The 24,469-nt window shown below is 40.0% G+C and overlaps 1 protein-coding gene across 3 annotated transcripts in view; it reads left to right on the top strand.

Moving 5' to 3' along the window:
* LDB3 (LIM domain binding 3) overlaps nt 1-24,469 on the top strand; it is a 332,032-nt gene that overhangs the window by 176,765 nt on the left and 130,798 nt on the right. For 2 of the 3 annotated variants that reach the window (XM_069753184.1, XM_069753185.1), the window contains exons 5-9: nt 3,491-3,513; nt 7,058-7,261; nt 19,445-19,614; nt 20,023-20,059; nt 21,400-21,756. In XM_069753184.1, coding sequence (XP_069609285.1) covers nt 3,491-3,513; nt 7,058-7,261; nt 19,445-19,614; nt 20,023-20,059; nt 21,400-21,496 — 531 coding nt within the window. In that variant the 3' untranslated portion in view covers nt 21,497-21,756. Of the gene's footprint in view, nt 1-3,490; nt 3,514-7,057; nt 7,262-19,444; nt 19,615-20,022; nt 20,060-21,399; nt 21,757-24,469 lie in introns of those variants that run through there. The other variant, XM_069753186.1, reaches the window with a different exon arrangement.

Raw genomic sequence — 24,469 nt, 5'->3', positions numbered from 1 at the left:
ATCAGCGATCCACCTCCGTGCTTTACAGTAGGACTGGTGTTCCTTTCAACAAAAGCCTTGTTGACCTCTTTCCAAATGTAATATTTATGGTTGTGGTCAAAAAGTTCAATTTTGGTCTCATCATTTCAAATTACCTTGTTTCAGAAGTTTTGAGGCTTGTCTCTGTGCTGTTTTGTGAATTGTAAGAGAGATACTTTGTGGCATTTGCCCATCTGGCGACTCAACCATGCAGCCCATTTTCTTCCAAGTGCTTCCTTATTGTGCATATTGAAAAAGCTACAAAGCTAGTTTTCAGAGAGTCCAGTATTTCAGCTGATGTTATTTGTGGGGTTTTTCTTTGCATCCTGAACAATTTTGCTGGCAGTTGTGGCTGCAAATTTTGTTGGTCTACCTGACTGTGGTTTTCTTTTTACAGAGCCCCTCATTTTCCATGTGTTAATTGTTTGAACACTTCTTACTGGCATTATCAATTCCTTGGATATGTTTTTGTATCCCTTTCTTGTTTTATACAATTTATCTACCTTTTCCCATAGATCTATTGACAATTCTTTTGCTTTCCCCATGACTCATAATCCAGAAGCGTCAGTGGCTGGATGAAAGACGCAAGAGTCTGTCTGGCTCCCAGAAACCCACTCAGCTTTTATGCACACACACACTGATTACAAGCAAACAGGTCACAGGTGAGGATGTTACCTTTTGCAGCCATTCAAACCCATTTGTGTCAACTTCTATGCATGTTATCAGGCCAAAATCACCAGGGTATGTGAACTTTTGAACAGGCTCATTTGGATATTTTGGGTTGTCATTATGATTTAAAAAGAGAAAACAGTAGTTTGACAATAAATGGCTCCACCCAACCACTAACCATGAGTGGAGAAAAAGTTTTGGTGTTATCATTCATATTCTCTGGAAAAAAATGGCAAAAAAGCAAAAATTCTGTCATGGTATGTATACTTTTGAGCACAACTGTATGCACACAGCATCTTTTAGACAACGGAGTACCCGCATCACTTTTGAAATCTAAAAGAAGCTTCTGGAAAACGCCAGCTGTGTTTGCACTAAAGTATCTTTTCTTGTGTCTTTATGTATGGCTTTTGCTGTGCCTCTGCTTTTTTTGTAATGCCATATGTAACATAGTGGCAGCTTCCTAGAAGACTGGACCGGTCACTTCTTTTTGCCGCTTCACGACTTTCGAAGCCTGAAACTGTTAAAAGACGTAACAAAAGACACAACATGTGCACATTACGTCAATTTGACATTGCTGCACATATGTTTAATCACTATGTTCATGTGAAAAGCACCTGAAAAAGGCGTCATGTTCACAAACCTTAAGACATTAGAGCTTCTGAGATGCCCACTCCCTCTATATGCATTCCCCTGCTTTATTGTATTGTTGTCCACTGTTAAGTGCTCGTTTTCATCTGGCTTTCCCTTATATGAGAATATTCTTAAATGTCTACACACAGTATATACAGTATATTTGAGAAGACAACTCCAAATTGCCACAAATTCCAATTTTCATCAAATACAGTAATTAAAGTCAGTGCATATATTATGCATTCGGTGACCCTAGCTTGATTCTGATTCTTAGTGTACAGGGAGAGAGTATAGTAATACCATCTGACACATAGAATACTCACAATGGAACACTGGGGCTTAACATAACATACAGTCCTTGGTAGAAATAACTCTCAAAAATACTTTTCAGGGTCATCCAGCAGCCATAACACCTCTATAAGTCTTACTGGATAAAAGAGTAATCCTCACATTTTGTGTCTATTGCTCATCGCTGTATTTTAGCAATGCAGTTGTTTTCCTCTCCTATTTGTGGACAGTTATGAACAGCATTTGAGCTTTAGTTAATGTCACGAGCCTTTATGTCAAATGCTACCATACAGTGCGATCACTTAAATATTGGCTATTACACTAATGGACTCCCTGCAGACAATCATTGTGTGCCGTTAGAGCCACTCTAAAGCTCAGTGGCCGCTGCCTTATGTTACTTGGCAGCCAGATAAATATGTTCCATAGAAAACCTGTTCAAATGTGACTCTCAGCTCAGGAGGAGCTCATGGGTCCATTCATCACAACAATTTCAGGAGGATTTCCAAGACTTGAAATATTTGCCTGCCTTTTTTCAATATCAGTGACACTTCTGTTCAATTGTACCTTTGGAATTGCACCCCAGCCCCAGTCAGGATTTTGCTATCTTCAACAACCTCTTGAAGGATTGCTTTCCAAATTTTACAATATGGCTGTTTACCTGGAAATATCAAGCCAGAGCAGTAGCCAAAGTTTGGTAATTATGTTTTGGTTTGACTATGGTTGAGTCCAAACTGGAACATTAGGTTCTGCATATGAGTCTTGAAGGACATATTCGTAGTTCTTCACTGGTCAATCATATGTCACACCTATGCAATAAGAAAATAATAATATCTGTAAACGTTTCAACCAAAAACATTATTAAATGACCTGATTTCTTATTTTTTGGACATTTTATGTTTCACAAGGAAATAACCTCTAGAATACAGCGGCTAGGTGAGGCTTCCACATGATGCCAAATGGTTGTCCTACTGAAAGGGTCAAATTTGATCACAAATTGCCGGGTGTTACCGGCAAACATATTTGTTCATTCCCACCTGCCTTGCATTAAGGATTGAATGATTCATTTTTTCCCTTCATTCAATCCAGCTACAGCCACATTTCTGCACGTTGTGCAATGCTAAATCTGTAACAGGACACCACATCTATAGTTTTGTCTTTGCTTGGGGTGTGGGTCAGAGTACCCTTTGTTCCTCCTCAGGCTCTTGTACCTCCTATAGTTAAGTTCCTGGCAGCATTCTAGGAAACCTACTCTGTAATGACTCAGGAAAAGTTATGGGACATGACGTAAAAGGTTTTCTCAATTTACATATTTACCACAAGGGAAAAAAAACATTTTATGTCTCTAAATGAAATTGGAGATAACACAGTGATACAATGTAGACCCATAGCACATAACAGGTGCTACACCATGGATTCATAAAATACATATATAATACTAACCTCTTCTACTTCTTCTCTATCTTCACAGTTCCTCCAAACCAATGCTACAGTTCCCATAAAATCATTTATGTGCCTAGTTTGGGTTATGCCCTTCTTTTTGAATGATGTAAAACGGGGGAACTCCTTCTTCTTTGGGAAAAATCCCAACTATTCAAAAGATGTTTTAGGAATGGGGACGTAATGATATAAACCAGTGCTAGAAGACGAAGCCCATTTTCTGTTTCTGACTTATTTTTATTTATGAAGTCTTACACCAATTTTTATCTTACATGGTCTTGATCCTCAGTGATGTTATGGGTCAGTCACAGGCTTCTTGGCTAGCTTTGGAGTAAGACGACTCACCAGTAGGAATCAATGTATTCTTGATTCTAACACAGATATGACTATTTTTGTGTTTTTCTTTACTTTATTCTATTTACTTTATGTTTCTTCTTTGCCTCTACAGGTTATAGCCAACACTGTTGCCAAGTTAGTATAAGAGTGTTGCTTTCTTTTCTTTGGGTTTGTGTGCTTGTGTCGCTCGCGCCTTTGGTCAGCATGCACATGTGGTGTTTAGAAAGTACATAACATGGAAGGTCACAGGGATTGAACATTGATGTCTTGCTCCCTCTCTAAAAGTCTTTATCAGTGGAGAACCTTTGACACGAATGCGCTTTTTGACCGACAATGCGCTTTTGTTGCTTAGTTTATTACTGCATCTAACCCAACATCCCAACCTCCAGCACGCAGCCATGTTCTGCTGCATCTAGAATGACAACTTCTGTGAATCAATGTAGTTCTATGCTAAGGTTGTAAAATCTACAAAGATTAAAAGAAATTGGTGTCGTAGACATTCAAAAGTGACTAAATATAAATCATGTAAAAATAAACTTGCTACACAGTTTCCAGCCTGGCATTTTATGGATAGATCTCTATACACATGTACTAATGGTGTTAATAGAAGTTTCCTTTGCGACTATAAATATTTATGCTTTGATTAATCTGTTACTTCTCTGTGAAGTCTCATTTTCCACCGAGTGGAGAATGCATTTTATTCCATGGAGAAATAATGTGGGGTTGACAAGCTATATAACATTTTAACGCTACTAATAATGTTCTGCCAGCTAAACATTCGAAAGGCAAGAATGATTCCAAAGCACAAAAAAAGCTAAAGAACTGGTAAAGAAAAAGATTAACAGTGTTTCTGACTTGTACTGAGTTAGGCAGCACTAACTGCATCAACAGCCCGGAGTATTAGGTTCCAGACGTTATTAGCCACCCTGATCTCCCTACTTCAGCGATGGCCCGCTCAACTTGTGTTTGCTTCTACCAAAACACAGAGTACTTTTTTTAGCAATCCCAGCCCCTTTCTTTCATACTGCATTAACTGTGATGGAGAACGGTGCTGGTTAGGGATGAGCGGACCCGTAGAAGTTGGGGTTTTGGTGCCCGACCTGAGCTTTAGTCCAAATCTCGGTTCAGGTACCAGAACTGTCCCCAAACTAGAACCAGAACCAGGTTGAAAACAACAGAGGCCAAACTTCGGATCTGGAGAAAAACAATATATATCTCTCTCTGACTTCCGGCAGAAGTTTGTGTTTGTCGTTTACCATCGGACACCAACTGTCCGGTACGAACTCCGAACTTTTAAGTTTGGGTTTGCTCATCTCTAGTGCTGGAGTAGCCAATGCCCGCTTTAAGCGAGTCACTAGTGAAGTGCAGACACCAAAAGTGGAAAAGCTCCCAGTCTATTTTGTAACAGACCCAGAAGGGAAGTTGATCAGTGGTGAAATAGGGACATCGAGGCAACTATCATAACTAAAGTATATAAATTAGTATATTACATTTAATTTAATTGCTTATTCCCCAAAAGTTGAAACAACTTGTTATGTTGTAGAATAACCCGTTCAAGCTAAAAACGTAGATAGTTTTTAATTCACCTCCATCAGAATTTATTTATGAAGGTCTTCATCTTCTACGTTGAAATATTTTCACTACTTGAATTGTGTTTGTGTGGACCCTATTAAATGAATGGGGAAGAGATAACCCGCCTGTACATGCGTAATGCAGCTGGATGTCCATCAGACGATGAAGAGTCATATGTATATATGTCAACATTGACAGAGGATCTCAAAACTTCATAGGTGTGAAATAACGTAATAATCATGGAGGGCAGATTCCTAATAGTGACCCCATTAAAGATCTTCATAGTCAGCCCATCCTAATTTGAAATTGCTGCTTGCAGGGAATAATACATGTAATGAAGCGGTCAGATCGGCAGGGCTCATTATTACCTCATGCTGCCCTAGGCACCGATTCTGAATACACCTCCATTAAAGGGATATTCACGTGTTTCTTCTGTAATTAAAGGGTTTTTCTCAAGTTTTATTTTTCATCACCTGCACTACTAATTGTAAGCTGTGGTGTAAGCTGTGGTGTATCTGTGGGCAGTAAACTATAGAATTAATAATCCCTCTGTTCAGGAGAACGAAGATGATCCCTATAGGACGTAAATTGTAGAGTTGCTTGTTATTGCCAACAAGTTTCAATTTTACCCATTTCTGATGAGGAGGTAACGGAAATTGACATACTGCAGATTTAAAAATCCACATTACAGGCCGTTTACAGTGCAGTAAAACCTTGCAGCATGGGGATGAGATTTTATCACATTTCATCCATAAGTCTTGTACTGTCAAGAGCTGCAGATTGATCTGAAAATAAAAAATGAAATTCTGAAGCATTTCTATAGGTATGACCAATTGGTAGTTTTGGCGATGCTCCTGGGACGCTGCAGATGACCAGTCGCGGCATCTGTTCCTTCCTCAGAGGTACCAGGGGATGGAGTTCTGATTAGTGTCATTCTGTACATACATCTGGTTTGCAGGAGACATGTCCCTCACTGTCTCTTCTCTGCGGCTTGGTACTGACTGACTGATGTGAAATGGCCTCCTGTTTAGCCCTGCTGATCAGTGGTCAACACAAGTAGCAGATAAGATTAATATATCACTTGCAGAGAAGGATGCAGTGTAACTTGATATTCTTCACTTAGGCTACTTTCACACTAGCGTCGGACTCGGCCCGTCGCAGTGCGTCGGGCCGACGTTCCGACGCTAGCGGTGAATGCGCCGCACAACAGGGGCAGCGGATGCATTTTTCCAGCGCATTCGCTACCCCATTGTAAGGTGCAGGGAGGTGGGGGCGGAATTCCAGCCGCGCATGTGCGGTTGGAAAAAGCGGTTCGTCAGCAGCAAAAAACATTACATGTAACTTTTTTGCTCCCGGCGGACCGCCACAACACGGCGCAACCGTCGCACGACGGTTGCGACGTGTGTCAATGCATCGCAATGCATCGCTAATGTTACTCTATGGGGCAAAAACACATCCTGCAGACAACTTTGCAGCATGCATTTTTTCCCCTAAACGGCGCATTGCGACGTATTGAAAAAAACGCCAGTGTGAAAGCATCCTAACATGATACCCACAGATAGGACTGCATGGTTAGGGTTCCCTTTAATTGTGCAGTGAATGTCAACTTTAAGTTTCCCTTTAAATATGCTGACTATAGTTATTTTAATGAACTAGGATCAAGCTGGTATTTTGTTGTGGAAACCCATGTGTGAAATACTTAACGACTCTGCAAAAAGGGGGCTCCTAAAAGGGGGCTCAGCTATAAATTACTGTATCATGTTAGCCCAGGATTCCATCATTACTAACCACGGCAATGGAGAATGCCCATGCACATCAAGAAGAACATGGAATGGGGTCTCCTTTTTATGACAAAACACTAGACGATTCCCTTTTACGTTGTATGCCTTCATGTTTTATAGATTTCACTTATCCTAAAATACGCAGTGACCATTTCTAATAACTTACTTGTGTGTTGTTTGCACCATCATTGCATGTGATAACCCTACGACATCTAACCAAGATCTCCGTGGATCATTCATACGCAGCTTATCTTGATCACAATCACTTTTTTTTTTCATTCTTCTTCCCTTTTCCACCATTCACAACTTACTTCACTTCCTCCCAGCTCTGAGTTTGTGGAACGATTCAACCCCAATGTCCTGAAGGACTCGGCCCTCTCTACCCACAAGCCAATTGAGGTGAAGGGTCCTGGAGGCAAAGCCACAATAATTCATGCCCAATATAACACCCCAATCAGCATGTATTCCCAGGATGCCATTATGGATGCTATTGCTGGTCAAGCACAGGCCAGAGGCAGTGATCTCTCAGGGTAAGCCTTCTAATACACTTTCTTGCATGATGAATAATAAAGTAAGCACCTTTTTTATTACATTATTATTTTATTAAAAGTTATATACGGTGAGGTCATTGGGACTGACTGATTATTTTGCTCCCATAATATGTCATACATACCATTAATTCACAATTCAAGGATGCAGATTGTTTAGACTAGATGTTGGCTTAGAAAATTCTGTATTATCTCAAATTCTGGAATCAAGAACCAAAGCTTAGGGATTTCTTCTATGGATGTAGCAGAACTGTTTATTACACTGTGGTTTGTGTTCCAGAGCGTTTCAGATAAACCTGCCATGCTACAACGGGTGTATTACACCTGTCCACGATTCTCAGAAAAAAGGCAGCCAATTTTATCATCATGACAGTGGATATATTTATACTAAGTCATTTCAGATTTTGGCAAAATGAATGACACCTAGATTGTCAGTGACGACAGCAGGAGGTCATGAGCAGTCCAAATTCTTTCATCGCACCTCCTTGCTTTACGTTGAATTCATCCATGACAATGACTCGCTTCTCTCCAAATTACAACCATTGCAATGTGTCTCAGCTCGTGCAAAACTCGCCCTGTGCAACCAAAACTCAACAACCTTGTTGATTTGAAGTGTAAAGTAGTCTGACCTGGGCTATCATGGCCACGTCACTCAATCCTCATGCAGCTCAGCTCTTTTTAGCATGTCTGGTTGAGTAGATACAAGTATGTCCCAAAAATGAATAATTCCATAGCAGGCAACAGTCCCAATTTTGACAGGATATCTTCTTAAATCAGCCTGAAAAGGGAACAGAGTTTATCAAACCCATAAGTAGGTCCATTAATTACATTCCTGGGAACGGTTTCAATTCCCTTAATTTTTAGTTTTTAGGCTATGTGCGCACGTTGCGGAATTGCCACGGACATTTTGCAACTCTCTGCCGTGGGAAATACGCATGCAGAATTGGCATGCGTATTCATGCTAAACACTAGCGTTTTACAAGCGTAATTGGCTTGCAGAATGCTAACGTTTTCCAAGCGATCTGTAGCATCGCTTGGAAAACTGATTGACATGTTGGTCACACTTATCAAACATAGTGTTTGACAAATGTGACCAACTTTTTACTGTTGATGCTGCCTATGCAGCATCAATAGTAAAAAGATATAAAACGTAATATTTTCACCTTCCGACAGCCACCGCAGCCTTCCCGATCCTCGTGATGCTCCCGGCAACTCCCGTTCCCAGCGATGCCTTGCGACAATGACCCCAGATGACGTAGCATCACGCGAGACCACTACGTCATCACAGGTCATTATCGCAAGGCAACACCACTGAGAACGGGAGCTGCCGGGAGCATCGCTAAGGCCTGGGCTGGATCCGGGGGCCGCCAGAAGGTGAGCATATAACTATTTTTTATTTTAATACTATTTTAAGGGTCTGGAGGATAGTCTCCTCTCCTCCACCCTGGGTACCATCCGCACATGATGCGCTTACTTTGCGCAAGGTGGGTATAGCCACATGCGGGAAGTAAGCAGATCAATGTATTCCGCACAAAGAATGAGCATGCTGCGTTTTTTTTCCACGATGTGATTCCGCCGCGGAAAAATACTCAGTTGAGCACAGCATTGCGGAATCTCATTGAATTCAATGGGTTGTGTTGTGTATGCGTTTTCGCAGCATTTTCGCCATGAAAAAAACCGGCAAAAGCGCATACAATCTGCAACGCGTGCACATAGCCTTAATGTTACGTTAGTAATTCTGAAGCATTCTTTCTGAAATTGTGCCATTGCTGCCAGTAAAACGCTTTGGAATGAATGGCACTATGTAAGTGAGTAAAATAAATAAATTTCTCTGTTATTCTCCCTGAATACATTGACATCTGGCTGGTATCATTTTTCTGGTCAATAGTGTGTGTTCCTACACATACTGATACATTGTTTGGATAATATCAGACTGTGTACGTACACGCCCCATTGGCAATAAACAGGAACACCCAATTGTCAATTAATTTCCAGTAGGAATAACACAGCAATGGCACAGCACACAGTAAAACATGCTCCACAATCATTACTTTATAGGGAATATAAATATTTCTAGAACATACAATTCACGTAAGACCACTTGCGCTCCGTCATTTCGCATAGACGCCATCACCCGCATGGATACGTGAGTAATATCTACTGTTGTTACTCTGTGCGACAGCGATGCAAAGTCTTCTCCTCAGAAATGAAAGTGTGCGCTACTTGTCTGTCATTTGAAGATTTTTCCTTCCGTTCTACTTCTAGGAAGCTGCAGGCAAATATCATAAATCAATGCCTAAGTAATTTTTTATACCAGTTAACAACTTTTCTCCCATGACTTCTGACAGATATAATTCCTGCTGTAACATACTGATGCTGAGCATGATAAATGATAAGCTGCCGAACCTGGAGTGAGTGGCTGAATGTGACTAAAGCCAAGGATTGTAGCGGATACACTATTATCAAGTGTGGGACAGAAATAGCTCATTACTGCCCCCATGTGGCCACTGTGGACTACAGCTACGGAGAAAAAAAAACAAAGATGATTTCGTGTCATAAAAGCTGAAGCCAATAGATTGGTATCAGTCTGTAAAATTTTTAGCTTAGGTGCTAAATATAATTTTTTAATTAATAGATTTATTTATGTTTCTCTTATGGGATGGGGCTTTTATAATGGCTGAAGTGACAGCCTTCATAAAAACTATTAGTGCGGTGTCTTATGCCAAGCACAGAAACAGAAATAGTCCTTCGCCCATCTCAGTGGTGTCGTACTGGAAGCATACCCATAAAATATACCCTTTAGTAACACTTAAATAGGGCCTTCAGCCACGCTGAATGTGCAAAAAGACATGTAAAATGATAGCGCAAACAAATACCAAAGCTACCAAAGCTATAGTAAACTGACTGCAGATGCAGAAATAGGGGCAGATACTGTGTCAGGGAAATACTGCCTAGGAGACATATTCGCAGGCTGGTATCAGCCCTGGAGATAAGAGCTGACCAGGGCAGTTTCAGAATGTTGCTGAGGCCTCCTCAGAAATAAAAAATAAATAGACCCGACACACCGAGCACATATAACATAGCGTAATAAGTCATCGCAGTGTGGTCTGTAGCAATTAAGTGTGCAGTGATTGTATATGATGTGTGTACAGTGTGTGCAGTCTATGGATGTTCTACAGCGTAGGCACAAAGGCCATCTTGAGATAGTCTTGTGTAACCACATATTACTGACTCAGCTTCCAACAGGCTAGACTAAACAACGTAGCTGATGGGGGGACTTTTTCCAGCATTTGGTCTGTCCATGTTACATGTTTATATCACTATTAATGGATAATAGACAAGATTCCCCGTCTATTCAAGAAAAATTGGGTGAAAGCCTTGCTAATTTAAAGGGAAGATTTTTCAGAAAGTGACCTATTGTTTAAATTAGTTTTTTTGATGCATTTTTGCACATTGTATATGGGTTTTTTTTTACAAACTTCTGCTAATATTTTTTTTTATACATTACAATCTGTAATTTGACTTCCTACTGTTTCAGGAAACAATATATGTACATAGCTTTAATGAACAGACTCCGACCCGACATTTTGAATTGAAAAAGTAAAGTTTCTAATGAGCATGTTCAGAGATCATTGGAAAAGGGAAGCAGGGTCAGCTGTGACATCGCCTATTCTGAATGGTGGATCCTGTATCTGCTTTGTATAGAGCAATAACCTGCCACTGTAAATCTGCCTCTGCTGATAAGAAGCCAGCTGAAAACTCTCCCAGAGGGATCAGGAAGTGTGAATCTAAAAAGCCATAGATTATAGCTTCCCTTTAAGCCTCATGCATTCTAGCTGGACTATTATTTTGAGTAATATGCAGTGACTCTAGCATTGATTTTCAAACTAAGTATATCAGCCTCATCCCATCTAAGGAATCTACTTCCCACCTTTATGACTTTATATGAGGCACCACCATCTATTGTTTTTAAAAGAAAGTACTTTGCAAACTGCATAAGGTTTGGGGACCTCCACACTGGGTAATATTTTAAGGGTAAGAGATTGCCCCAATCCAGGTGAAATCTGAGTCAGTAATACACAAGTAAAGCCGATATGGGGCCGGACGTATTTTGGACAGACACGCACCCGGCACCCAATGCTTTACAATTTAGGACTAAGCTGAGTTTGATTACGGAGTAAAACCCAAAGCATAGCGCAGAAGGACTATAGCATTTACAATAGATGTGTACACCGCTTGTGCTTGTCGCAGTCATCTGTTACACTGATTTGTACATTGTCACCTGCCAGTGTGTTCCATTTGCAATAACTTTTCTTACTTCCATGTTTGTATTATTGTCTCATTCATTTGCTTCTTTTTTCCTGGGAAAATCATCTCAAGAATAACAAGTGTCATTGACGTCTCCTCCATTCATTAACGCATCAAGCAAATCAATTCCTTTCCTTTATGTTTACTACTTTACAAGTTGGGTGCATTATTGTAATGCAAATTGACTTCTAAAACCAATAGTCAAGTCAATGACTTGGAGCTGCGCTCTGTGTTTTTGGTTCACTATCACTACCTCATAACGGTTCCAGCTTGTTGGACCCTCCTCCTTGTGTATTTAAGACCATGTGTTCTTCTCAGGCAAATTTGACTTGTTAATTATGCTTATGTTTCCCTTTACTGACTATATTCTTCTTCTTTTTTTCCTCTCTATCCACCCTTTCCTTGTTAACTTACTTCTCATACTAACTTCACTCTGTTGTGCCTATCACATCACCATAATGATGGTCACCAAACCTCAATGCACTGCTCTGTTGGGTTTGGTCGTATCAATCACAGTGCTCCTGAAACGCCCGAGCTGTAAGTAGACATTTTTTCACTTAATCCTACAAAGGCTAGGTTTATTCCTCTTGGAATTTCATGTTTTTACACTCTACAGGGATGTTTTTGTATTAAAAAAAGGTCATTCTAAGTATTCCTGTTACAGTACCTCAACATTTTTTACAGCTCATCTTAAAGTCTTTATATCGCCCTAATTTACAATACCATTACCAATGCACATAACTGATGTAAAAAAAAGATATTGTATACATTAAAAAATAGAAAATCCATTGGCCCTCGAAATTGAAATATGACAATTAAAATCTCTCAGATTGGCTAATCAAGGTCCAAAGGGAAAAGTGCAAAGTACGCTATGTAGTAGACCACCATCTTTTTCACTTAGAAGTGCCAAGTTGCTTCCTATTCTTTTTTTGGACTCCATGGAATGATATTAAGAAAAGGGCATCATGTGAGACCAACTTGGCACTTTTCAGTTGCAGAAAGATCAGAAATATCCTCATCACCTATATTAATGGCACATCTCTTGGATATGCCACACTTCATGATTGGTGGCACTCCCAACACTTCTGCCAATGAAAGCACCACAGTGCTAATTTATCACTTCAGTGTTTTCCTTGGAGCCTGGCCACCTAGCCATGCAGGTAGTGTATGGTGCAGCTACCTGCATTGGTGGGCAAATGCAATGTTGTGCCAAAATTGAATCCCCACCAATCAAAAAGTGATTCCTACCCTACAACTGATATGCAGTCACTTTGTAAGATGGGAAAACCCATGGATAAGGCAGTGTCCTACATCCATTTGCATAGGGCACATTTCACTTCAATTCTTCATTGGCTTTCTGATGGGCGATATGCACTCCATGCTTTAATTAAAGGGGCCTGTCTTTGTGATAGATTCCCTTTAATAACATGCATGTTGACTTTTCTTCATGATTATCGATGTGTCATTTGCTACATATTAATAATGAGTATGGAGACACAAATACATTACATTTCTCTTGAAAATCTAAAGATTTCTTTGACAGTGTTTACTTCGGTGCTACGCTTCCTATTCAATGGTCAGCTGTTCTGGGTGTGTTCCTGCTCTATGTCACAGGATATCGGGGTATTGTTAACTATTTTTTATGAATCTGGCAAGGACAGTTTGCCTTCTCTATTACTGATCTTATTATCAGCCATCACATGACACAGTCACTTGTAGACACTTCTACGAGACCAATCCATGTGCTTGCTTTAGTCTGTATGTGGCTTTCACACGTCTATACACTGTTGCCCCCCTACAAAGTGTGCGTTCTCTAGTCTGCTATACGGAAATCTCTCGGTAAAGAATTAACTTTCACTAGTTTAAGCCCTAGGGTTTTGCTAGGTTTAAAATGTATAGTGATATGTAATTAGTAGAAGTCATTGTTCAGTTGGATACTAGCTTTTCTAAGGTAGGAAGGCTTCTCCTTAATGCATTCCTCTCGATATGGCCTATAAAATGTAGCAGTAGAAGTATATGGCTAGTTCATTCTAGGCAGACAATTGGAATTCACCAGTTTTATGGAAATTCTCATTACAAGTAAAATCTTTGACACTATATTACGAGCTTTGTGACTAGTTATTACAAGATTGATAACACATAAAGGCAAAATCTATGCAACCAAATCACATTGCAGTTGCCAAATCTTTAACGTTTCCTTAGCATTCGCTATCCGTAAACTTTGCGTTCCCACACTGAAGATGATATCTGGAATTAGTTTGTAAAGGGACTAAACTAATTTATATGTGAAATCAACAGATTACATAATTCTATTCTGAAGCCATCATCCTTCATGAATAGGTGGGGTACGAATAAAGATTCATTACATTTTTTACATATTTTGCAAGCTCATGCCAAGACCGCTCACTCAAACCTGCTCCGGGTAAAGTACATGTGACAAATGTATCCATTCATGATGTGGCAATATATATACCAAGAACCAACAGTCAATGTCATAATGTTGTTGTGTTGATGACACAATCAAACCTTTATATGAAGAGTAATTAAGACGTAGTACATACAATATATGTACTTATTAAATGGAAATTGATATAGATATATTAATCAAAATAGCTCATAGCTTAAAAGACCATGTAATGTAAAGGTTTGACTGAGTAATTGATTTTTTTCATTATTATGTGTTTGAATATGTTGTGTTACAAAAACAAATGCAAACAAAGGCTTATCAAAGAACTGTAAGATATCCTTTCTTTTAGTAATACCGCTCCATGACTGAGGCTGCAACAGCTTTAAGAGCAACTGAACTACGAACAACGTACAACTCTTGCTCATTTTTAAAAGAAACTGTGACATTTTTGTGTATGGAAGACATGTAATATTTTGTCTGAATTGGACTGTATTATGTTGCTATACCAGATGCACAGCCTATGGACAAGAGTGACACAGTTTTTAGAAAAAAACAGCCTTTTTTTTGGACACTGCCTGTAATTAATAAAACCTTTGTTTGCAATCTTTAGGCTATGTTGACTTAGAGGATTACTATTGTTCTCTTTTGTTCAGATGCCAGTTATACCATCTTAGTGCATTAGATTCATGAACCTCATTAGAGGATTTACACTGTTTCTGTTGACTTTTCTGCCACTTTTCCTCTAATTTAAGGGGTATTTTATAGTTATGAAATTACTTAAGTTAGTTACCTAGTGTTAGGGCTGGCGGAACTCACAAAATAATATAAAGGGAGATATGAGGTGCGTTCGCATCCCGGGGTACACTGTGTAGAGATGGAACCTGATGCTAAGTAATGGTGGATGAACGCTTGTGCACATGTGGGTTAAACTTTACCCAGTGTGAATGGAAGCGAACTCTGCTGCTTCACAGAGTCGCAAAATTAACACTGTGCCCTGTTAGCAGTCAAAGGGTGCAGCTGGTAGACGCTAGTGGGATCTCTATGATTCACCCCCACTATGCTGGTGATTGGACTCGCTCTGACCCTCGGTGGCTTTTGAGCCCACGCCTGAGGATGCCCTGAGTCAGATGCTGAGTCCAAGCGGGAATTCCCACCACTGACCGGTGGTAAAAACCCGGCTGTGCAGCCTAGATATGGCGCTGACGGCTTGCACCACTCACCCTAATACCCAAACAACAACCAAAGGGATGGGGATCATTAAGGAGCTTTCACCAGTCTCAAACACACAGCACTCACACACCTTGTCAGGTTTATACTAGCGCATGACCGAGTGGCCATGCGAACCTTTTACCTTTTATAGCTGTAGCCTTTCAGGATCTTCCTGGTGGTCTAATCAGAGCTGCTACAGGACCTGAGCATGTGACCTCTGACCGCCAATGAGAGATCGTCCCATGGGCATGCTCAGTAGATGAAAAGCAGGACTGGAACGTCTGCTCGCCGCTGATCAATGCTGGTTACAAAGGCTGAACCTGGGATGGCAGCTGTAACCAGATGCACAGTATCAGCTTGAGCCAGATGCTGGGACCGACATCTCTGCTGAGCAGACTCCACTGTGGCTGGAGAAGAATTGGAGACCTCAGACGACATGGTTCAAGATTCCCCCTGTGCAGAGGCGGGAACTCGACACCTAACAGCATGAAATATTTATTGTCTTTCTCCTCCAATGACAGCTGTTATCTTTCATAGTGTACAGCTGGTTTCCATGCAGCTCAGCCTTTAGTGCCTTCTCAAATGTTGGCCAAGAATGTGCAGTGGTTAACTCCTACCATACTAGCCACCTTTCTGCAGCCCATTGATTTCTGTACAGCAGTTAGATGTTCCCTTCTCTCTTAGTGCCTGACAAACTGATGTCTGTTACAAATTTCAGCCCCCTCACACTATCAGCTCCTTTCAGAGCAGTTTTTCTAAATACAGCTTTCAGAGTCCAGGCCTGTGTGTTTATTGAAATGTCCTGTTATCACTACATGTTAATAAGGTGATAACAGTGAAGACTCCAGAACAAACCACTGGCAAAGTGGCATGTAAAAGCCATCACATTTGTATTTTACACATAGTGTTTTTTTCTGCAGAAATAACTCTAGGAGCATTTCTTAGAACTGTTCCAAGTCCACAGGTGATTCATCTATGTGAACATGGCCTAAATAAATGTATTAAGCTGGTTATTTAATTGTATAGTAAATATGATTACTTAGCAAGCTCTTGCATTTACATTTTGGCAGTAGTGGAAGCTAATAATTATATACATGAAAGATCTGCTCAAGTTGCATTGCATTTGACGCTGTGTAGGTACACTCAATTAAATCTCAAACCACTTGAAAGCACAAAATACCATGTTCCTAAAACGATCACTATGTAGAAGTAAGCATATAGTAGGACATTTACTTCATACACAGGACTTAATGAAAATAATACTAGAATACAACGCAATCCATTTTTAAGAGGCACAGTACATATGTTGTTCTGTGAAGGCAATGAGAGCGGCATTAAAATCTCAAAAACTGCCTATTTTTGGGCATAACATGCTTCAAAATGTTCATTTTTTCTAAAAAAAATGGTGGAATAGCTTAATAAATCTCTCTTGCAGTCGTTTGCCTACAGCTAGAAATATTAAATCCTACAAGCAGTTGTAAAGTCAATGGCCAATTAAAATTAGAGCGGACCAATTTTTTGTGTAATGCCGGATCTGTTTTAGACACTGTGTGTCCCAGAGCAAAATTAAAAGTGCGCCTGAAATGTTAAGATATTGCACCATCATGGACAAATATTTATGGTGCAATTACCAAAGCTGGTCACTATATGTAATATGCGGGCACTGCTGATTAACTACAAATCAAGTAGTGCTCGTCTTCTAGCCTATTATGCTGACGCGAATGATGGGGCCAGAGCTCATGCTAATACGATTGTTATAGCTCCATATGGTCTCTTGTTTATTGCAGCGCATATCCAGTTTGCACAGAGCGATCTGCAGTTTTTGTTCCAGCATAAATTATCCCCAATCATTTATGCTGGAACAAAAATGATTCTTTGAATGAGCATATTGCTGTAGTTTCTCTGATACTACACATATTCCATGGAACACACACTGTATATCACACACTCAATGCTAAACAAACACACATACACACTATACGTAACACACACGCTCAATGCTACACGCGCTATATGCTACACACACACCCTTTTAATGATACACACACTGTATTATGCATACACCCTCTCGATGATACACACACTGTATGTTATACACACACTTTATGTTACACAGAAGAACACATGCTATTCTACATATGCAGACTTCATACATCACATATAGTGTGTTCAAGAAATCCCATCTCCACTATGCGTGCAGGAATGCCACCGGCTTCCCTGTGGAGATGGACATGTGGCACGTCTTTCCAGACCGCAGCATGTCTATTTATCTTGCGGAGATGCTCAGTCTCCGCAAGATAAATATCACCGTTCAATGTATTGGACGCAGTGATTCCGCACGGTTCAATAAACACATGCAGAATCACCTGCGCTCAAAAGCCGGCAGCGCTTTGGATGGAGCAGACAAGTGCTGCGTCCAAAGTGCTGCCATTTACTGACCATGGGAACATACCCTTACTATACATAGCCTTTGATGAACACATAAACTCCATGCTACACACACACTCTATGCCACACATACTGTATATTACAATCACACAGATAAGGTTACACACGCAATGTTAGAAAACAAACTCTATGCTAGACACAGACACCGTACACTTCACATACACACAATCTCACACTCCATGCTACACACACATCATGTTGCTCACAGCATGTTACAAAGTAAACTCAGTGTTAGCTACACAAATACTGTATGCTACACACTCACCTACCCACTCCATGCTAAACAGAGACAGTATATTACAAAGTTCAAAAGAGCAGCGCACCGCCACTGGCTGTCAGAAATAAGTAAACAATGCTGAAAACAATACCGCTTAGGTTTAATTACCCAAATCTTTGGGTTCTCACCGTAGAAGAAACAATGATGCAGTATCCAAAAAAGTGAAAAAGGTGGCACTCACCAGATAAATTCCATGCTTTATTAGACAAACTTGTAAAATTACATCTTCAGCTGGAGGGAGGCAGTGGAGTGCGAGGACAACGAGCCGTTTCGTGCTGAATAGCGCTTTTGCACTACACTGACCCGTAGTCAACTCGTTGTCCTCGCACTCCACTGCCCTCCCTCCAGCTGAAGATGAAATTTTACAAGTTTGTCTAATAAAGCATGGATTTTATCTGGTGAGTGCCACCTTTTTCACTTTTTGGATACAGAGACAGTATACTAGAAAACACACTCCATGCTACACACACACACACACTGTATGGCATAAACACTCAATGACAGACAAACACACACACAATGCCATACACAGGGAGAATGTGGAGAATATATATCAGCCCATTTGAGGCTCTCTCCTCCTCAAATCTTAATGATTTCAGCAGGTTGAAATCTTTGGTCAAATAACCTTGATTTCACCAGAGGTCCTAATAACCTCAGAAGCTGCACTGATAATGCAGGGTTGGCATTATCAGTGCAGATTTTGGTTGGTGAAGGCAGACAGGAACAAACTGACCAGCGCACCAAACTTGTAGCCATTTAGTGTCTCGGTGTTGCCTCTTTTGGGGATGGTGACCCATGGCAATTGTCCAATTTCTCCCACCTGACGCTTGTCCTGAAGAAGTGGTAAGGGTTTTGTCTGGTTAACAGAGTAGGGTCCTGAGTTTAGGATCTTCATCTGTTAGTAAGAGTAGTTTTTGCTCTGGAGGATCTGGCCATGCATTACAAAGTCCATATATTTAATTGGGAACCATCCAATGCTTCAACTGCGTTTAAGATTACGGAACACTTACTAGTGTGCCTCCCATAGGTTACAGTTAAGCGATGAAAGTGCCAACAGTGGTATAATTGGTGATCTGATCACCAGAGAACTTTAACAAAATCGGATTGTCTAAAGTGGACATATTTTATGTCTAACCCATAAGTTTAAACTTTACCGAATATAGAGTAAAATTATTCTAAGTGCATTGTGCGTTATTAATTTACACAGAAGTGTTTATATAGCCCTAGCATAATTCTTTAATATTTGAAAAATATTAAGGAATGAGGCCATAAAATACAATAATCATGAGTAGATCTTTGTTAGATTAGAAACAATAATTTATTCTGCCATTTTTACTAAATGCAAGATTTAAACATACCACTAAGTGCTAATATGTGCTAGAAAAAGCGAAGCTATGCAAATCTTTATTGATTGTGAAATACATTCATTCACCTTTTTCCCAGATATACTTCCAGATAAAATGGACATAAGAATTACTTGTAGCAAATCTTCAACTCCCCTCTTTCTACATTGCAGTAACGTCCCAGTTAAAGATCCTCATGTAGACATTGCTTCTCCAGTATATCAGGCTGTGCTTAAAAATCAGGGCAAAAGTGAATATGAAATTGACGATTGGGCACGTCGTGCTGCCAACCTGCAGTCCAAGTCATTCCGTGTCCTTGCACAGTTAACGGGAACAGAATACTGTGAGTAGACTTTATGGCTATGGCTTTTAAATTATTATGTAATATTTAATTGTTGAATAAGTGAGTGTGCGCTTCTTAAGGTCATCAAATAGATTAGAAAAAAGTTAGCAAAACCTGTCCATTTTGGCAGAGGCAGCTTACCAAGAGGTTGGAGATATACAGATGTACTGTAAAGCCCCCATGCACTTGTTTGGGTCTCCTATCACAGCTCCATACAAAAAAGCCATAATACACTGGATTTGCTGTAGACATTTGGAATATGGATAGATAGATAGATAGATAGATAGATAGATAGATAGATAGATAGACAAATAGATAGATAGATAAAAGATAGATGATAGATAGACAAATAGATAATTTTACTGTTTTTCTGTATTCTTAAGTTCTGTTTTCTTACTTTTCTTGCAGTGCAAGACCCTGATGAAGATGCACTAAGAAGGTCAAGGTAGGCAACTAGCAGCAAAATCTTGTGGCCATCCTAATAGATAACAAAATGCCTAAAGCTCTTAAGCAGATCTAATAAACACAAATGTAAACCAGATTTAACATTGACGTTAATCTGCTATTGGCTTTTCAATTGGCTATAGTCAAAAAAGTGGTGACCATTTCTTCTTAAAAAAAAAAAATCTATATCCTGGCAAAGTTCATCTATATATGATGTTGTGGCACTAAGTGAGCAATTTATTTGGATAGTAATCTTTAAACAAGGCATATGTTAACATACAAGGAAGTTGGTAGACATTTTGAAAATGACACTTGAAGTCAATTTCACAAACATAAACGTCAGAAAGTTGTGTAAGCCATTCTTTAAGGGAACATCCCGTATTTGACAAGGGTAAAGGACCTAGCTCATTTAGGGCCAAATCTCCTTTCTCATCTGTGTGGTGGCATGAACCCATGTGATGACCTAAACAATGCTGCATTGAAATCAATCCCCGCCTTGAAAATATTTCACTTTATTTGCGGCTGCCAATTGAGGATGGTTTCTAGTACCAATGTAACGAACTTACAGCCATTGAAAGAGAAGCTGTCGCCAGGGCATGACCCCTTTAGATTATGTCATCAGCACAATACCTTAGCAAAATAACTAGTGAACATAGTAGCACATATTAAAGACCCCTAATATATCAATTATAGCTGAGGTGTTAGAGGGGTTTTCCAGTTTTAGGATATTGGGGACCTTTCTTCAGCATCCTTCATCAATATCTGATCAGTGGTTGTCCAACACTGGGCACAGCCACCAATCAGCTTTTATCATCGCCAGCAGATGTAAACAGCGTAGTAGCTGGTAACAGCTGATTGTTGGGTGTCCTGGGTATTGGATCCCCACCGGTCTGATATTGATTACCTCCACTGGGGATAGGTTATCAATACCATAATAGTAGAAACCTTTTTAAGTCTAACTATCTTCATAGAAACTGGATTTTTCCTGCTGGGATTTTACCAAGTGTTTATTACTAAACATGACAAGCCTTTTGGCAATTACTTATTGGATCCTCTACTTGCAGTTTGATTCCCAAGATCCCAGCTATATTTGGACTCAATAAACCCAAATAAATGTAGACATATATAACAAAACAAATACATTAGCGCAAATATTAAGGAGGCACCTATTCATTGAGTCGATTGACAAGGTGCTTATTTATTGGGCCATCTTGGCATATTGAGAAATCCAAATAAATTGCCATGTGTGTAGGCAGGAGAGTGAAGGTCACTGTCCCTAACCCCTTTATTCCTCCTCTCTCTCTCTCTTTCTCTCTCTCTCTCTATTTTTCCATGCCACAGGGAAAAGTTTGAAACGGAACGTAACAGCCCACGCTTTGCCAAATTGCGCACCTGGCATCATGGCCTTTCGGCACAAATCCTTAATGTTAAAAGCTAAATGCCCACGTGTAACACAATATCTATTGAAAGGCAATGAACATAAATATCCACTGCACACCATATACATGAAAATATAAATATATAAATAGAAAAATACAAGAGTTTGTTTTTTTCGTGCTTGTCTTTACCTCATTTTACTCCCCCATTATCAATGATATCATAATTATAGTGGATATTTGCTGTGAGTTTGGATTTAATATGCTGTTTGGATTCAGCTCTTGTATTTCATTTGCTATAAATAAAGAAGCTGTAAACTAACATGTATCAGGATTTGTGTGATCACTGTATAGGCTGGTAATTTAGAATGTAGGATTGAAGCTGTCGCTGTAGGATTGAGTGAGGTACATGCCTGCTATGCAGGTGAATAATGGACTCTGGCTTGATGGATTAGCTGTTTGACTATAGACCATGTATTGCAGCCATGAACATATGCAGCCTAAGTAGCTAAGGTATTTTACTAGCATTGCAAAAAAAGGGCAAAAAGGAGTGAATTTATTGTGGAGAGGCCGATATTAGTTCTGCAATGCTGCTAAATGACAGCACCAGACATGTGAATGAGGACCCTCGGGTCACATATGCCAAAATTGCCACTAATCATAAAGATTGCTTAAATAGAACCTTGCAGGTGATACATGCTGCTCGATATATATGCAGCGTGTATCAGGCACTGGTGGTATGATCTCAGCCATACAGTGGATACGGCAAGTATTCAGACCCCTTTAAATTTTTCACTCTTTGTTTCATTGCAGCCATTTGGCAAATTTAAAAAAAAGTTCATTTTTTTCTCATTAATGTACATGCTGCATCCGATCTTGACTGAAAAAAACTGAAATATAGTAATTTTAGCAAATTTATTCATAAAGAAAAACTGAAATATCACATGGTCATAAGTATTTAGACCCTTTGCTCAGTATTGAGTAGAAGCCCCTTTTGAGCTAGTACAGCTATGAGTCTTCTTGGGAATCATGCAACACATTTTTCACACCTGGATTTGGGGATCCTCTGCCATTCTTCCTTGCAGATCCTATCCTAGGTTGGATGGTGAATGTTGGTGGACAGCCATTTTTAGGTCTCTCCAGAGATGCTCAATTGGGTTTAGGTCAGGGCTCTGGCTGGGCCAGGCAAGAATGGTCACAGAGTTGTTCTGAAGCCACTCCTTTGTTATTATAGCTGTGTGCTTAGGGTCATTGTCTTGGTGGAAGGTGAACTTTTGGCCAAGTCTGAGGTCCAGCGCACTCTGAAAGAGGTTTTCAACTAGGAGATCTCTGTACTTGGCCGCATTCATGTTTCCTTCAATGACAACCAGTCGTCCTGTCCCTACAGCTGAAAAACACCTCCATAACATGATGCTGCCACCACATTGCACTGTTTGGATTGTATTGGGCAGGTGAAGAGCAGTGCCTGGTTTTCTCCACACATGCAGCTTGGAATTATCGCTAAAAATATCTATCTTTGTCTCATCAGACCAGAGATGATGAGTCTGGGAGTCCTTCATGTGGTTTTTAGCAAACTATATTCAGGCTTTCATATATCTTGCACTGAGGAGAGGCTTCCTTTTTGCCACTCTGCCATAAAGGCCCAACTGGTGGAGGGCTGCAGTGATTGTTGACTTTGTGGAACTTTCTACCATTTCCCTACTGCATCTCTGGAGCTCAGCCACAGTGATCTTGGGGTTCTTCTTTACCTCTCTCACCAAGACTCTTCTTTGATTGCTCAGTTTGGCTGGACGGCCAGGTCTAGGAAGACTTCTGGTGGTCCAACACTTCTTCCATTTAAGGATTATGGAGGCCACTGTGCTCTTAGGAACCTTAAGTACTGCAGAAATTCTGTTGTAACCTTGACCAGATCTGTGCCTTGCCACAATTCTGTCTCTGAGCTCCTTGGCCAGTTCCTTTGACCTCATGATTCTCATTTTGTCTGACATGCACTGTGAGCTGTGAGGTCTTATATAGACATATGTGTGCCTTTCCAAATCAAGTCCTATCAGTTTAATTAAACACAGCTAGACTCCAATGAAGGAGTAGAACCATCTAAAGGAGGATCACAAGGAAATGGACAGCTTGTGACTTAAATACGAGTGCCTGAGCAAAGGGTCTGAATACTTATGACCATGTAATATTTCAGTTTTTCTTTTTTATTAAATTTGCAAAAAGTTCTACATTTATGTTTTTTCAGTCAAGATGGGGTGCAGAGTGTACAGTAATGTGAAAAAATAAACATTTTTGAATTTACCAAATGGCTGCAATGTAACAAAGAGTGAAACATATAAAGGAGTCTGAATACTTTCCATACCCACTGTATATGTTTGACTCTGAAACATGTTTCAGAGAAAGACATGCTTTAAAAGCTGCCTGGGACCGAGCCACACAAGCGACTAGTCAGACAGGTGGGTCCCCAGTAGCTTGCCCCACCTGCTGCCCTTGATTGACTTGTCCCTCCTTGCATGCATGTATAGAGAGAGACCTGTCAATCAATGGCAGTGGGTGGGGAGAAGCTGCCGAGGATCCACTTGTCTGACTGGTCTCCCCTGCCGACTGGCTGTTAAAGTATGTTTAATGCCACAGTGTTTCAAAGTGAGATCTTGCAGACAGTGTCTGATACATGCTGCCTGTGGATCGGGAGCACCATGTATCAACTGTCAGGTTCTCTTTAAAAGCGTGATATTCATTAGTGCAGTTGATTATTTTTCTGCTAGCCATATCCTTTATGTGGTGTTTGCCGGCAATATCTGTACATTTTAATGCCCTGCGATTTGTGCAAATGCAAAGTGTGCACAGAGTTGTTTTAAATGAGTTCTAAGCTTTTACGTTTGTACAGTGTGTGTATACTTGACATGGTTTTGAGCTTTAATGATGATACTCTGGTCATCAGTTTGAAAAGATAATATCTATTAGGTCAGTTCTTATTTATTAAATATAGAAATAAGTTTAGATATTAGCTTCATTCATTTTCATAGTGTGTTCTCTAGTAC

The sequence above is a fragment of the Ranitomeya imitator genome, chromosome 2, assembly GCF_032444005.1.
Source record: "Ranitomeya imitator isolate aRanImi1 chromosome 2, aRanImi1.pri, whole genome shotgun sequence".
NCBI lineage: Eukaryota > Metazoa > Chordata > Amphibia > Anura > Dendrobatidae > Ranitomeya > Ranitomeya imitator.
Note: the sequence above shows the minus strand (reverse complement) of the source record. Positions and strands in the feature narration are given on the sequence as shown.